Genomic DNA, 12,428 nt, shown 5'->3' on the forward strand with positions numbered 1-12,428 from the left:
TGGCTTTATGCTTATTTATGACATTTTATCCCATTTTCTGGCCAATGCTTGATCTTTTAAAAGAAAATCATATTTTTTTTTCTACCAACTGAAAATCATTTTTGCATTATTTTTGAATGATGGATAATATTCAGCAATCAAATGAAGTTCTGTATTCACTGCCAACAAAGCATTTCCTGTGAGCACCTGTCCTCTAGGTACACGCACTTCGTAAAATAAAAGCAAAATTTAAATTATTTCCATAACATAACTTTTTTAAAAATAAAGACACCTAATGAACATAGAGATTGTAACTCAAATATAAAATTAAAAAAAAAATTAAAAATTCCCGACTTTGACGGAAGTAGAACAAAATGGCGGCGCCCAGACGAGAGGAAAATTTTTCAGCTACATCACTTTGCCCCATTCGGCACACCTTTGTTATATTCGCCTACACATTGCCGTAAGGCGAGCTACGCGCTAAGCGCAATTGCTCGCGAGCTATGCTCGCTCTTAATGATTAATTCTCAAAATAAAGTTGAAAGATGCATTTTGAGTGAAAAATATTAATGCTATTATTTTTCCATGAAAAAAATAAGATAAAATAAGTCTGACTGGGGGTATCCGGCTTCCAGGAGAAAAAAAAGAAGTGCCCGAATGTGATGGTAAACGTTCTTCGATAGTTCTTTCATCCTAAGTACATGTAGATGAATCAAAAGTTTAAATGTTAGTCAAGGGTCATAGGCAACATCACTACTATGTAGGTCTATGGAAAAAGAGTTTATTCCCTTTTACCATATGTGTATCTAATTTAACTAAGTATGTCGAAATGTCGTTACTACAAAGATTTTATTTTTTTCATTTTACAATTCTACCAGAGTAGTCCTGTAAACGAGCTTTCGTATTCTGTTTGAAGGAAAATTTGTAAAGATTGCATTTAAATTTGCACCGAGTGTAAAATAAACTATATTAGAATTGAACGAACATACATGTAATTCATTTCAGTCATTTTTTAAAACTTCCGCATTTATATACGAACAAAGCGTACATTTGTAAAATTCAGACAGTAGTATGCTTAACTTTACGTAAAATAATACTTATTGGTGCGATAAAACATTTATGTGATTTAATGTATATTGAAAAAGTAATGCTCTTTTAAATTATACCTTTTTATAAATTAAAATTTCTTAAAAAGATATCTATTTCGTTTTAAGTTTTCCATGGTATACCATTTCAAAAATATTTTCTTCATCGTTCTGTTTAAATAGTTATTTATTTTTTGATTTAATAATCCGACACCAGTCTTTAAATACAACAAATTGTTTTTCGCGTAATTTAACGGAATATCTAAAATATATATTTTTGAAATATTGATCTTATTTTGGCAGCCGGGTGAAAATCGAATGAAAAGGATATTTACAGCAAAACTTTAAGCTATCAAAATGCCAACAATGGGCACTGGAGTAGAGGTCTAAATACCGAAACGAAAAGTAATTTACTAGATGTTGAACGCAATTTTACTAGTAATCGAGAAGCAGCATTTGCATTATAGAAGAAACGGTAATCAATCTTTAAGCTGGTCTATGAATCTTTCATGGACGTATCAATTTGAGATGTACCTTAACTTAAAAATGACTTCCTCTAACGGTAAATAATCCGTAAAGACAGACAAAGAGTAGCACGGTGATTAACGATTGTAGTTGACACAACCACATAAAAGCGCTTGAAACAACATTAGTGCACATGTACATGTATTCACTGATTATCAGTTCTAATTAAATAATTTGATACTCACTTAGAGTTGCCTTTGTTTGTACGTTTGTCCGAATTTACTTCGTGTATTAAAAGTATTTTACCTAGGGTCGTAAAACCTTATAGGGCTTATATTGAGCATGTGAAGTGATTTTGTTAGATGTTTCAGTTTCACTCAGTAATAACAGAGATTTGCCCTTGACAAAATCAAAATTATTCATAGAGGACAAAACAGATAGTGTCGCACGTATCTCAAAAGCTATTAGACATGGTGTCTTGAAACTGTTGTAGAAATGTTATTTGTATGCTTTTGCATCTGGTATGTTTTTAAGGATTTCACTCAGCTTCTATCGGTAATATCATTCAATTTTAATTTCTAAACAAAGACAATAAAAAGAAAGTTTTGTCTTGCATTGTCTGCAACCTTAACATACGACTATACAGTGCCAATAAGTGGCTATGGGCACACATTTAGTTTGTAATTATTTGATTATAGTTATCATCTCAATCCCAGATATTTGCCACTCACCGATTTGGGTGCGTAGAAGTCTTCATATGGGGAAGCCATCCAACTGGCATAAGAGGACGGTCAATGATTCTGTCAAATGCTGGAAAGTCGTTATATGACATGTAATTGTGTCGGTGTGACGTTAAATACAACTAAAGCAAAAACAATTCCAGGTATACATTTTACATTAAAGTCTGAGTAAATTATTGAATAAAAATAAAGTAATAACATAATGAAAACATACTGGAATTGTGCTGAGGTCAGTCGTAATGGCCGGAGGCAGATCAGTGATCATTCTATGAAGTGAATAATTTTCCCCTGTACAATAACTTTGCAACTGTTGAATAGAATTTACTGATATACTTGAATGAGTGGAAGTGCAGATCTAAGATAATATATAACTAATTTATCTCCCCTTTTCTTCTATATGTATGGTAATAGTATGTATTGAATCAGTAAAAACGACTAAAATGTCACTGTTGAAACAGAGATTTGAGTATATATGCAAATGTTCAACTAGTACGAATGTGTGGTGCAATTCGGGTGTGAATATAAAGCGGTATCGAAACTAATGTTATTGTGTCAGTGGACCTGCTGTGAAATATACACGCTCGTTTGTTCTGCTAGGCGCTTTGCCGTTATTGGTCTGGTATACTGTGGTGGTGATTAGTTCGTATAAATTCTCTCTCAGACTACACGTTTGTTCGTAACTGCACTTATGTTCGTTATAAAAGTACCTTGAAGTTCTAAAACATCTTATTTTCTTTCTTTTTTCAAATCTTACATTAAATTATGGAAGGGGATTTCATAAAGATCTGATAGTCTGATTACTTAAAACTCTTTTAATGGTTCTCGATCAGGATCTTGTGGCAAATCCTTAAGTGGTAAACATCTTGTTTACGAAAGTAAATGAAAAAATATTTTCCTTATAAGTAACCGCAGCTGTACAATGGTATTGCGTGTCTTCTCCAAAACAAATTGTCACTTACAAATTATCTTTAAATTTCCTCCTACAGAAAACATATTTTATCTTTACAACTGGCTAAACAGCTTTAGATAGTAAACAGATAAGGCATACAGCGACATAACATGGTGTACCTCAAACAAAAGACGGGTTTTGCGTTAGGGAAGTATTTGCGATCAACTGCACGAAACTGGGATAAAAATCTAAACATTATCTTTGTTTCATATATTTTTGAAACCACTTTTCATAAAGAAAATTACAAACAAAACTAACAGTAGATAGTATAGAAACAATTTGGACAACTGCGTAAAGGCACGAGATTTAGCGTGCGGATATAAGTAAATAACGACAAACAAACAAATTCTACACGCTTGAAATAAGGCAACGGTTAAACAGCAACTACAGATGTAAGAAATTGTCAAATCGAAAATAATATAGAGTCAATATGCAGAATCTATATTGATTTACTTATTTCGAGAATTTATCCACTCCACCTGTTCACTCGTACAAAATATTCGTATACTATAATGTATTGGAGGGTCTAATAAGATTCTGGCGTATTCTCGGTTGTGATTAAAATCGCGTCGGTTTAGTAATTGTCTTACCAAATGCAGCCTGGCTATCGCATTGGAAAGGAGGTTACACCTCCGTGCTGATCTTCTGTTAGAAAAATGAAAACAAGTATTACCTTTATACAAACCTGATGATATTTGCTTGATTCGTTTTTAGAAACATTCATCAAAGTAGGCATTCAGAGGCGAAGGGCCAACGTCCACACTATCCAGTCAACATTACTAGCATTTCACAGTTGTATCCATTGAATTTAATAGATTACTGATAGCAAATGTACAAAAATACAAAATCTTGTTAACATTTAAGACCGAAGAGACGAAACAAAGTTGACAAATCAAAAGCTTTGTCGTGAAATGCAATTAAATGCTCTTCTTTTGGTGTCTGTTGGAGACACTGGTATACAGCGCTGCCAAGAGAACATCTGAACGTTTATCTTCCCAGAAAGTCTTTGGGATCTTTTTACAGGTTTTATTTGAAATAAATACAAGTCGCATGAACTTAGGTTCAGTGAGTAAGGCAGGTAGTTTACAAAATGTTCTCAGGCTTTATATCATTGCACATGTGTCATGGCTCAGATGTATCCCTGATCATCCTTTGCTTGGATACTTCTTCTTGTAAGACATTTTCACTTCCTTCAGCTCATAATTTTTATAGAAGCGTTTAGTGATTGTATGGCATTTAAATAACTGACCAGTTAGAATCAAAGAAAATGGTGAACAGTATTTGCTTTGAACTGATGGTTCTATTGGAATACATGGGCGTGATTTTCGCTTCAATTGCTTGTTTTCAGCCCTTCTCTTTGACTCATACATTTGCTCACAGGTTTGCACATATGCTTCGTCGTCATCTTTTAGCAAGTCAGAAATAACCCGACTGTTACAGTCTTACTTAGGCGCTAATTGATTTTCAAAATCGTTTTCACACTGCCGTCTGATCTGCTACTGGCTACTTCTACTTCTGTCACCAACACTCGGGAATCCTGTTCCACCACAGCCTTTACAGTAACCATGTTTGTCCTGAATTATCAGATGTTAGGTCTGCCAAGGCGGGCGTCATCTTTTACAAACAATTTCCCACCTTTAATCCCACCTGAAGTCAGTGTACATAGAAATGGACCGATGTGCATATATATAACACAGTTCATCACATATCTGCTTTGCAATCATACCAAGACTTGTGCGGCATATATATAGCCAGGGCAACCCTTCGTTGTGAGACTGGTTCGAAGATGTCCATTACCGTATTATTTGTGTCATATGTAAGCTACACATTTTTCAAACTGTTCATGTTAAATGAATACCAAGACATTTATCATTATGTATTTTTAATACGATTCTGTTACATGCATAAATATTATGAGACAATGGATTGTCGTTTTTTATTTTCAAAATATTACTGTTCAGTGAACATTTGTGTTTTAGGTAAAAATTAATTTTAGATCGAAACATTCTGAAACGGCATCATATATGTTTGATCCGAGTTGTCTTTTTTCTTCAATCATAGATATTTGACAGAGAAAACATCTTTTAAGAAGACCCTTGAAACAAATAAAAAAGATCTCTGAACTTAAAAGTTTTTACTGATATTGATCAATTAGTGTTTGTGTATATATGTTAAGTTCAACAGCTTTATGTCTAAGTTAACAACGATTTTCTCAAATTAATATTTACACTATAAGTATTCATTTACTTACTTAATTGTTTCAATTGTTTTAAATGAAAAAAAAACTATAACACTAAATAGTATAAAGAAAATAATTCAGACGATATTTATTGGAGTTTTCGGATATATATTTAATACACTATTATTAAGCAGGTAATGTTTTTTTCATAATAAATAAATAGTTGAAAATGTTTCTACATAATACACTATTTACCCACTTAACACTGTCAAATATGATGAACACAGATACACGGAGTTTTGCTATCTAAATTTTAAGCCAGATTTATCACAGAGTTAAGACTAGTACATGCAGAAAGAAACTCGTTAGGTTATATTTTCAGTTCAAAGGAAAAACTTAAAAAAAAAAAAACGAAAGAAAAGTTGTGAAGATATTCGAGTTCATTGTAACAACTGAACAGGAAAAGATGTGGTTCTTTTGTAAGTAAGTTTTCTGTCTTTTCATACAGGCGTGTATCATTTCAATAGATCCTTCTTTAAACACTATTTTCTAGTGATAATCATACTCGTTTTGAAATTTTAATAAATGAGGTTTTCACTCGATATAATTATTCAACTGGAATCGTGTAAATTAATTAGCGATGTATTTAAGTATGATCATGCTTAAGTATAAGTGTGATAACTGATTTGTGGCTTCTCGGATTCAAATCCATTCCTTGAAGATAGAGCTAGAGGATAAGTTTGTTTGTTTCGGTGAAAGATCGAAATATCTTTCTGTAATAACCAAGTGAACGTCAGGTGCCATATTTTCTCGAGTGGCTTAGCCACAAGTGAAAATTTAATTACTGTTCATGAGTGAAAGATATTTCGATCTTTCCCCGAAACAAACATTTTTTATTTCATGGGATTAAATAACCAGTTTTACCCGCGCGGCGTCATACATAAAATCATGACGTTGTAAAAAATATTTAAATAATTATGTCAGATGTTTAGATTTCTTTTACATTTTCATGCGTTACCTAGAGCGCATATCTTTACTTTTTGTAGGTATTTATGTAGTTCTGTATCTTTATATATCTATAGTTTTGGAGAAAAAAAAAATCTACTATATCTAGATCTATTCATATTCTTTCACATTCAAGTGCTGAATCTAGCTCCGTCGTGAAAATGATAAAACGAAAACCCCGCTGTTTGAAACAGTGAAATACTTTAAGTCCTAAATATAATCCTTCGTTACATTTCAACAAACAAATGAAAATAAAAATCATGAAAAAAATAATACAGTTTATTCATATTTTTATATTTTCAGACTTTACAGCTTTTCTTCTGCTTATCTCGGCGAGAAAGACTGGTTTGTATGAATTATCTACTTACCCAAATACTTAGTCACAGTCAGTTGACAGGAAGCGTCTCTCATGACCTTTGTATATTTATGTAATAATTTCAGATGAGTAATTAATTATCTATAGTCTCCTGTAACTCTTAGCGAGTGGCCATTTACATTTATGGTGTGTTTTTACTGTTAATATGTTTTTATTGCATGTAAATGGATGAGACTGAAATCAAATATATAATACTATGAACTAATGTTTGAAATAACCAGCGTGTCGTTTGAATATTTGGTGGCTGATTTCTGCCATTTCGTTATGGTGCGTTTGAAGAGCGAGATACGACAAAAGTATTTTATCGTATTGGCACGTTAGGTTGTCTTTCTGGTGTGTTGGTGTGTTTGCGCTCTTCAAACGCGCCTGCACACCAGAACGAAATGACAGAAATCAGCCATGACATAATTGCTTTAAAGCCCTTATGCGTTATCATAACCAAAATTAATAGTGCGCATACTAAACTTTCAACACTCACGTAGAAGCAAGACGTGGTATGACGGAATTATTTGGTTTATACTTGCAGTTACTCATGAATGTTACACGTGTGATAATATCGACGATCCTGATAATTGTCACAACATAACGGAAGGCGGTAACGGACAGGTATTTAATTGTACTTTTGTTAATCATTTTTGAAATATTTACATTAACAAGAGCTGTCAGTTGACAGCGCGCTCGACTATTCTCAGCTAGTGCTTGATGGTATTATATAAGCTATGAGTAAAACTTTAACATTACAATAAGCATATTCTAAATCGAAAAGGGGCCATAATGCAGTCAAAATGCTTGATAGAGTTGTCTGCTCCTGTTTACAGAATGGGGTTATGATGGTAAACAAGTATGCAAAATATAAAAGCAATATCTCAATGGACTTTGAAAATATTTGGGGTGGTACGCAAACTTTAACATTTGTGTGACGCTCACGCTAACGCCGACGGCGGGGCGAGTAGGATAGCTCCCCTATTCTTCGAATAGTCGGGCTAATAATAAAATGATACCTGAGATCCAAAAACTCATTAGCTAAGTTCCAACTATTAATAGCATATATTTCGTAAAAACGTATGTTATTATAATAAACAGTAAATCTATATACCATAGTAGATTCTATTTATTTTTCAGTCATGTTTTGCCTACGTTAATATATCTGGGATATCCAAGACATTCACATTAGGAATTACAGATAATAAGGTACGGGTAAAATCGTCAGATACTATAAATGGCTCTCTCTCTCCCTCCCTCTCTCTCTCTCTCTCTCTCTCTATATATATATATATAAGCTTAAAAACACTTTTAAACATGTTTGAATAACGAAAGTGTGCAAGTTTGGTATATCATCGTCTTCATAATAGTATGTACGGTTACTTAATTTACTTTGCAGTTGATCATTCAGTGATCAGATTAACAATTTTGTTTTTCTAGAACTGCGGGGCTATTCCAAACTACACAAGCACAATAGTCAAGAGAGATGTCTACAGGAAATGTTTCGAGTGCTGTGGTAAAGATAAATGCAACAATCGACTTTGCCAGCATTTGAAACGTAAGTATAGTTCAATATATTACAAGTCTCATATTTTAACGCATTTGAATATATTCATTAAGTTGTAAAAATTCTCTGTATAATGTGGAAACAAATTTAATGACTTTTTTCATATGGTATTAAAAATCTTGATTCACATCTTTAGTCGATTCTGTAATACAGTATCCATGGCAACGTCCCGTACAGCTACCCAGCGCATTTATGACGTAACTTTAAAATACTGAAGATTTTTTTTCCGACGAGACGCGGGAAACAGAACGCGTATCGACGTTTCCTTGTATCAGTATATGATGAAATTAAATAAATCTGCTCAACAAAGTAATTCAATAATTGCCGTTTACATGGTTTATATTGGTGCAATAAACACTTGATGAATAACTTAGTGTAATCCACTTTCATTTTTTCTTGTATTCGAAGAGAAAAGAACATGTTTGCAAGCTTAATAACCGCCTTTCCACCATACTGTATACAGAGTAAGTTGGCAATTATTCCTGTAAAGATAGATTTACGTTTAATTTGCTAAATCCAATTCTCTGCAGACATTTGTTATTCTTGTGGTACATACAAGATAATAAAATGATAATAAAGACATAAAAATAAGGTTATTTCTGAAAATATATAACATAATAAAGAAATTCTTCCGTTTGAAAAAGCGTTAATGAATATATGTTTTACTGTTTTCCCTATTTCAGCCTCAAAATGTATAGATGACGTGAATGTAGACTGTGCGCACATTAACGAAATGTTTAACATTTGCACAAATGTAGATGAGGCAAAGAATATTTGTCCAAAATTTTGTCATTTGTGCTCTTTGGGTAGGTAAAGATATTCATAGAGTGTACATGTCCCATAAAATTCTTACTTGTTAATGAGCAAAAATCATTCACTGGTGAAATATCTGGTTCGAGAGTAACTGTTTACGCGGTAACGAGGCTCTGCCAAGTTACACAAAACAGTTACCCGAGAGTCGGATATTTCCATCCGAACCTACAACCAGTGATGCTATTTTCTTGTATACCGTATTCTTAAAATATTAGAAGATTTACGGATTTTTTTTCTTTTAAGCACTGTTTACTTATAGTAGCGTATGAATTTACGCAACCATTCATAAACTTCAGCATGTGTGTCCCATTACACCCCGTGAGAGATTTTCAGAACTGTCAAAAATACGGGTAAATCCTTTCCGGTATACAAGAAACTATATCAATTATATGGTCAGTTATTGATAACAAGGCAGAGCTGTTGTCTTGAGTTCTGATTGCTCCTGCACACAGGTATACCATCCATCGTTACAGGTTGTGTTACGTCTGACATGATAACGTACTCCTGTAGATGTTTATCGAAATTTGAATACGAAATTCATCAGTCAGTTTAAAGTATATTATTTATAATAATGATATATGTATAACAAATATAGTTGATGGGAACTGGGCTGAGTGGTCTAGGTGGTCGTCATGTGATGTGACATGTGACAGCGGCATACAAACTAGGAAAAGAACGTGCACCAACCCTGCCCCAGCATATCATGGAATGCAGTGTATAGGAAATGATACCGATACCAAATCTTGTGACAACCAGTTGTGCCCAGGTATTACATTTTAGTTTATATGTCGGTATAAACGATGTGGAAATATTTTCTTGGTATTATGTTACTACTTTTATTAATATTCATGCGTTTAAGAGTTTTTTTAGACTAGAAGATAATAAATTAAATTTGATATGGTATGCTTCTTACCAATATTCATAAGTATCAGATTGATTACAGTCTATTTAACTTATAAAATGAGTCAGTGGCAAATAGTCACCTGGAATAACAAATCTATGTAATAAGAAGGCAGTAAAATTCCAAGTAAACAATGAACTTATAAATAAATAATAAAGCCGTCTTTGTGTTCTTGACGCCAGGTCTCTAATTGCTTTCTGTGACTTTCTCAAAATCATTTTTGAAAGGTTAAATAAATAATGTTCTTCATCAATACTATGTTATCGATCTTTATTTTGCAGTTTGTGTCTAAAATCTGTTTTGTCACATATCGGCCAACATATTTCATGACGATTAATACAGATTCCAATTTCAGAACAGTATTATGATTACATATAGTTTCCATTTTCTGCTCGGATAGTAAATAATTGAATATAAGCTTTAATTTAAGTTTCATAAATGCGATCAGACATTCTCCAACTTGATGTTAGTACTATGTTGATTTTGATATGACTATTCTTACAATTCTTGGATTTTCAGTAAATGGCGGTTGGTCCGAATGGTCTGACTGGGGAACATGTTCTGTGACCTGTGACTTTGGTCTCAGGAGAAGAAATCGGTCCTGTTCCAATCCGCATCCATCAAGGTCGGGTGACCATTGCTTCGGGGACTCCACAGATGTTGACATATGCACAATAAGGCCATGTTTTAGTGAGTGGCTTACTTGCTTGAAATCTATTTAGATATGTTCGCTACATATCATAGATGATTATTACAATATCATAAGAGTAATATTCAACAGAAATTGCACTGACCTCGTTTCGAGTTAATTCAGTAGAACCGTGAGGAAAACTATCAATGTTTTATTATATATAAATCTGGTATAATAATAATTTATTGTGTCGGTCTGCATGAAAGTTATACATCTTACGACTTTTATCAGTAACAAACTAAAGAACATAGCATTTTATGAAGAGGGAAAATGTTGCGGTGGCTTACACTTTGCCTGCACGTTTAAAAGCCAATCTCTGAAGAAGTCGACTCTTTGGATCAGTGGTTAGAGCACTGGACTAGCACCCGAGCGACCCGGATTAAAATCCCTCCACAGGCACTTGGGAGTTTTCGTCATAAAATGCAATGCTTTTTTTTATTTGTTACGGCTAAAAGTCGTAGGACGGGTCCCGGATACGGACTTTATCTCGTGCCGAAAATGGCACTTTCAATATCAACATCATAAATGAGGGGAATTGTTACGGTCGCTTATGCATAGCCTGCACGTTTAAAACCAATCTCTGACAACTGTGTCGCTATGCTCTTTAATTTGTTACGGCTAAAAGCCATAAGATACACTTAAATATAAATGAAACTTTTTTTTTTCAGTTGTGCAGATTTAAAATAGTCTATAAACGACAGAAAAATAAAAGATATCTTACATTTTCTTTACTGATAAATTACACAATTATACAAACATTAATTACTTATAATTAATGAATTGTATTGTGATCCTAGGTAACAGGGAGAAATATTTTCTATTGAGAGGCTTTACACGATTGTGCCTCAAGTATCACTTGGATAATGTAATATCGATACGAATTAATTTATAATGCAATATCTAGCAAGTTGATGATAGGAAAGAATATACCATTTCTATATTCAGCTGTCGCACCATTCTACGCATTCAAATCTCATACGGTTTCTGACAAAAGTCTGGCGGACGGCAAGGTGTTGGTTTTTACCAGGAACACTCTCAATATAGGCGATGTGTACGATAACAGCACGGGCATTTTTGTGGCTCCTGTCAAAGGTGTTTACCTTTTTACTGCCCAGATCTGCATGCTTAGCGGTCGAAGGTCGCATTTTGGTTTTTCAGTAGAAGGAAGAATGGAATCGAGTATTTTTGCCGGAGATTCTGGGTATTACCAGTGTAACAGCTTAGACACCGTGACAACTGTAAATGCAGGGGAACAGGTTTCTGTAAAGTGTGTTACAGGCTGTAGCGGAGACGCACTGTGGGAATATCTTGGTTATGCCACAAGCAGTTTCTCTGGCACGCTATTGCATATGTACTCAAGATAGACTATATTTGCTCTTAAAATTGAATTAGATACCAATAGTAACATTATATTAAGTACTTACGCATGCATTTGTATGTTCCTTGAATTATATCTTATGATATGTCAAAACATTAAACTTATACAATGAATTGCAGTTTTGTGTTTTAACGAAGTTGACTGTTCGTCGCTTTCTGTATTTGTAATTCACACCTCTAAATCTTAAAACACCATTTTCAGAAATCGGTAGCTTCATTTATCTGCCTAGTGATTGAAGCTGTTGACTTGGACACACTTGCTTTCCATTTGTCTATTTTTCCCGTGCTAGATATGACTGTATCATGTTAGGGAGTCATA

General features: G+C 33.6%; 1 protein-coding gene across 1 annotated transcript; it reads left to right on the forward strand.

Annotated features, from left to right (window-relative positions):
- Positions 1-5,422: 5,422 nt before the first annotated feature.
- LOC123530687 (uncharacterized) lies at positions 5,423-12,182 on the forward strand. Its single transcript, XM_053517507.1, has 10 exons — positions 5,423-5,591; positions 5,780-5,876; positions 6,706-6,747; positions 7,305-7,384; positions 7,901-7,969; positions 8,201-8,318; positions 9,011-9,133; positions 9,736-9,906; positions 10,561-10,731; positions 11,678-12,182. Exons 2-10 carry the CDS (start codon positions 5,864-5,866, stop codon positions 12,094-12,096), a joined length of 1,206 nt encoding a protein of 401 aa, XP_053373482.1. The 5' UTR covers positions 5,423-5,591; positions 5,780-5,863; the 3' UTR covers positions 12,097-12,182.
- Positions 12,183-12,428: the final 246 nt, after the last annotated feature.

The sequence above is a fragment of the Mercenaria mercenaria genome, chromosome 11 (assembly GCF_021730395.1).
Source record: "Mercenaria mercenaria strain notata chromosome 11, MADL_Memer_1, whole genome shotgun sequence".
Lineage (NCBI taxonomy): Eukaryota > Metazoa > Mollusca > Bivalvia > Venerida > Veneridae > Mercenaria > Mercenaria mercenaria.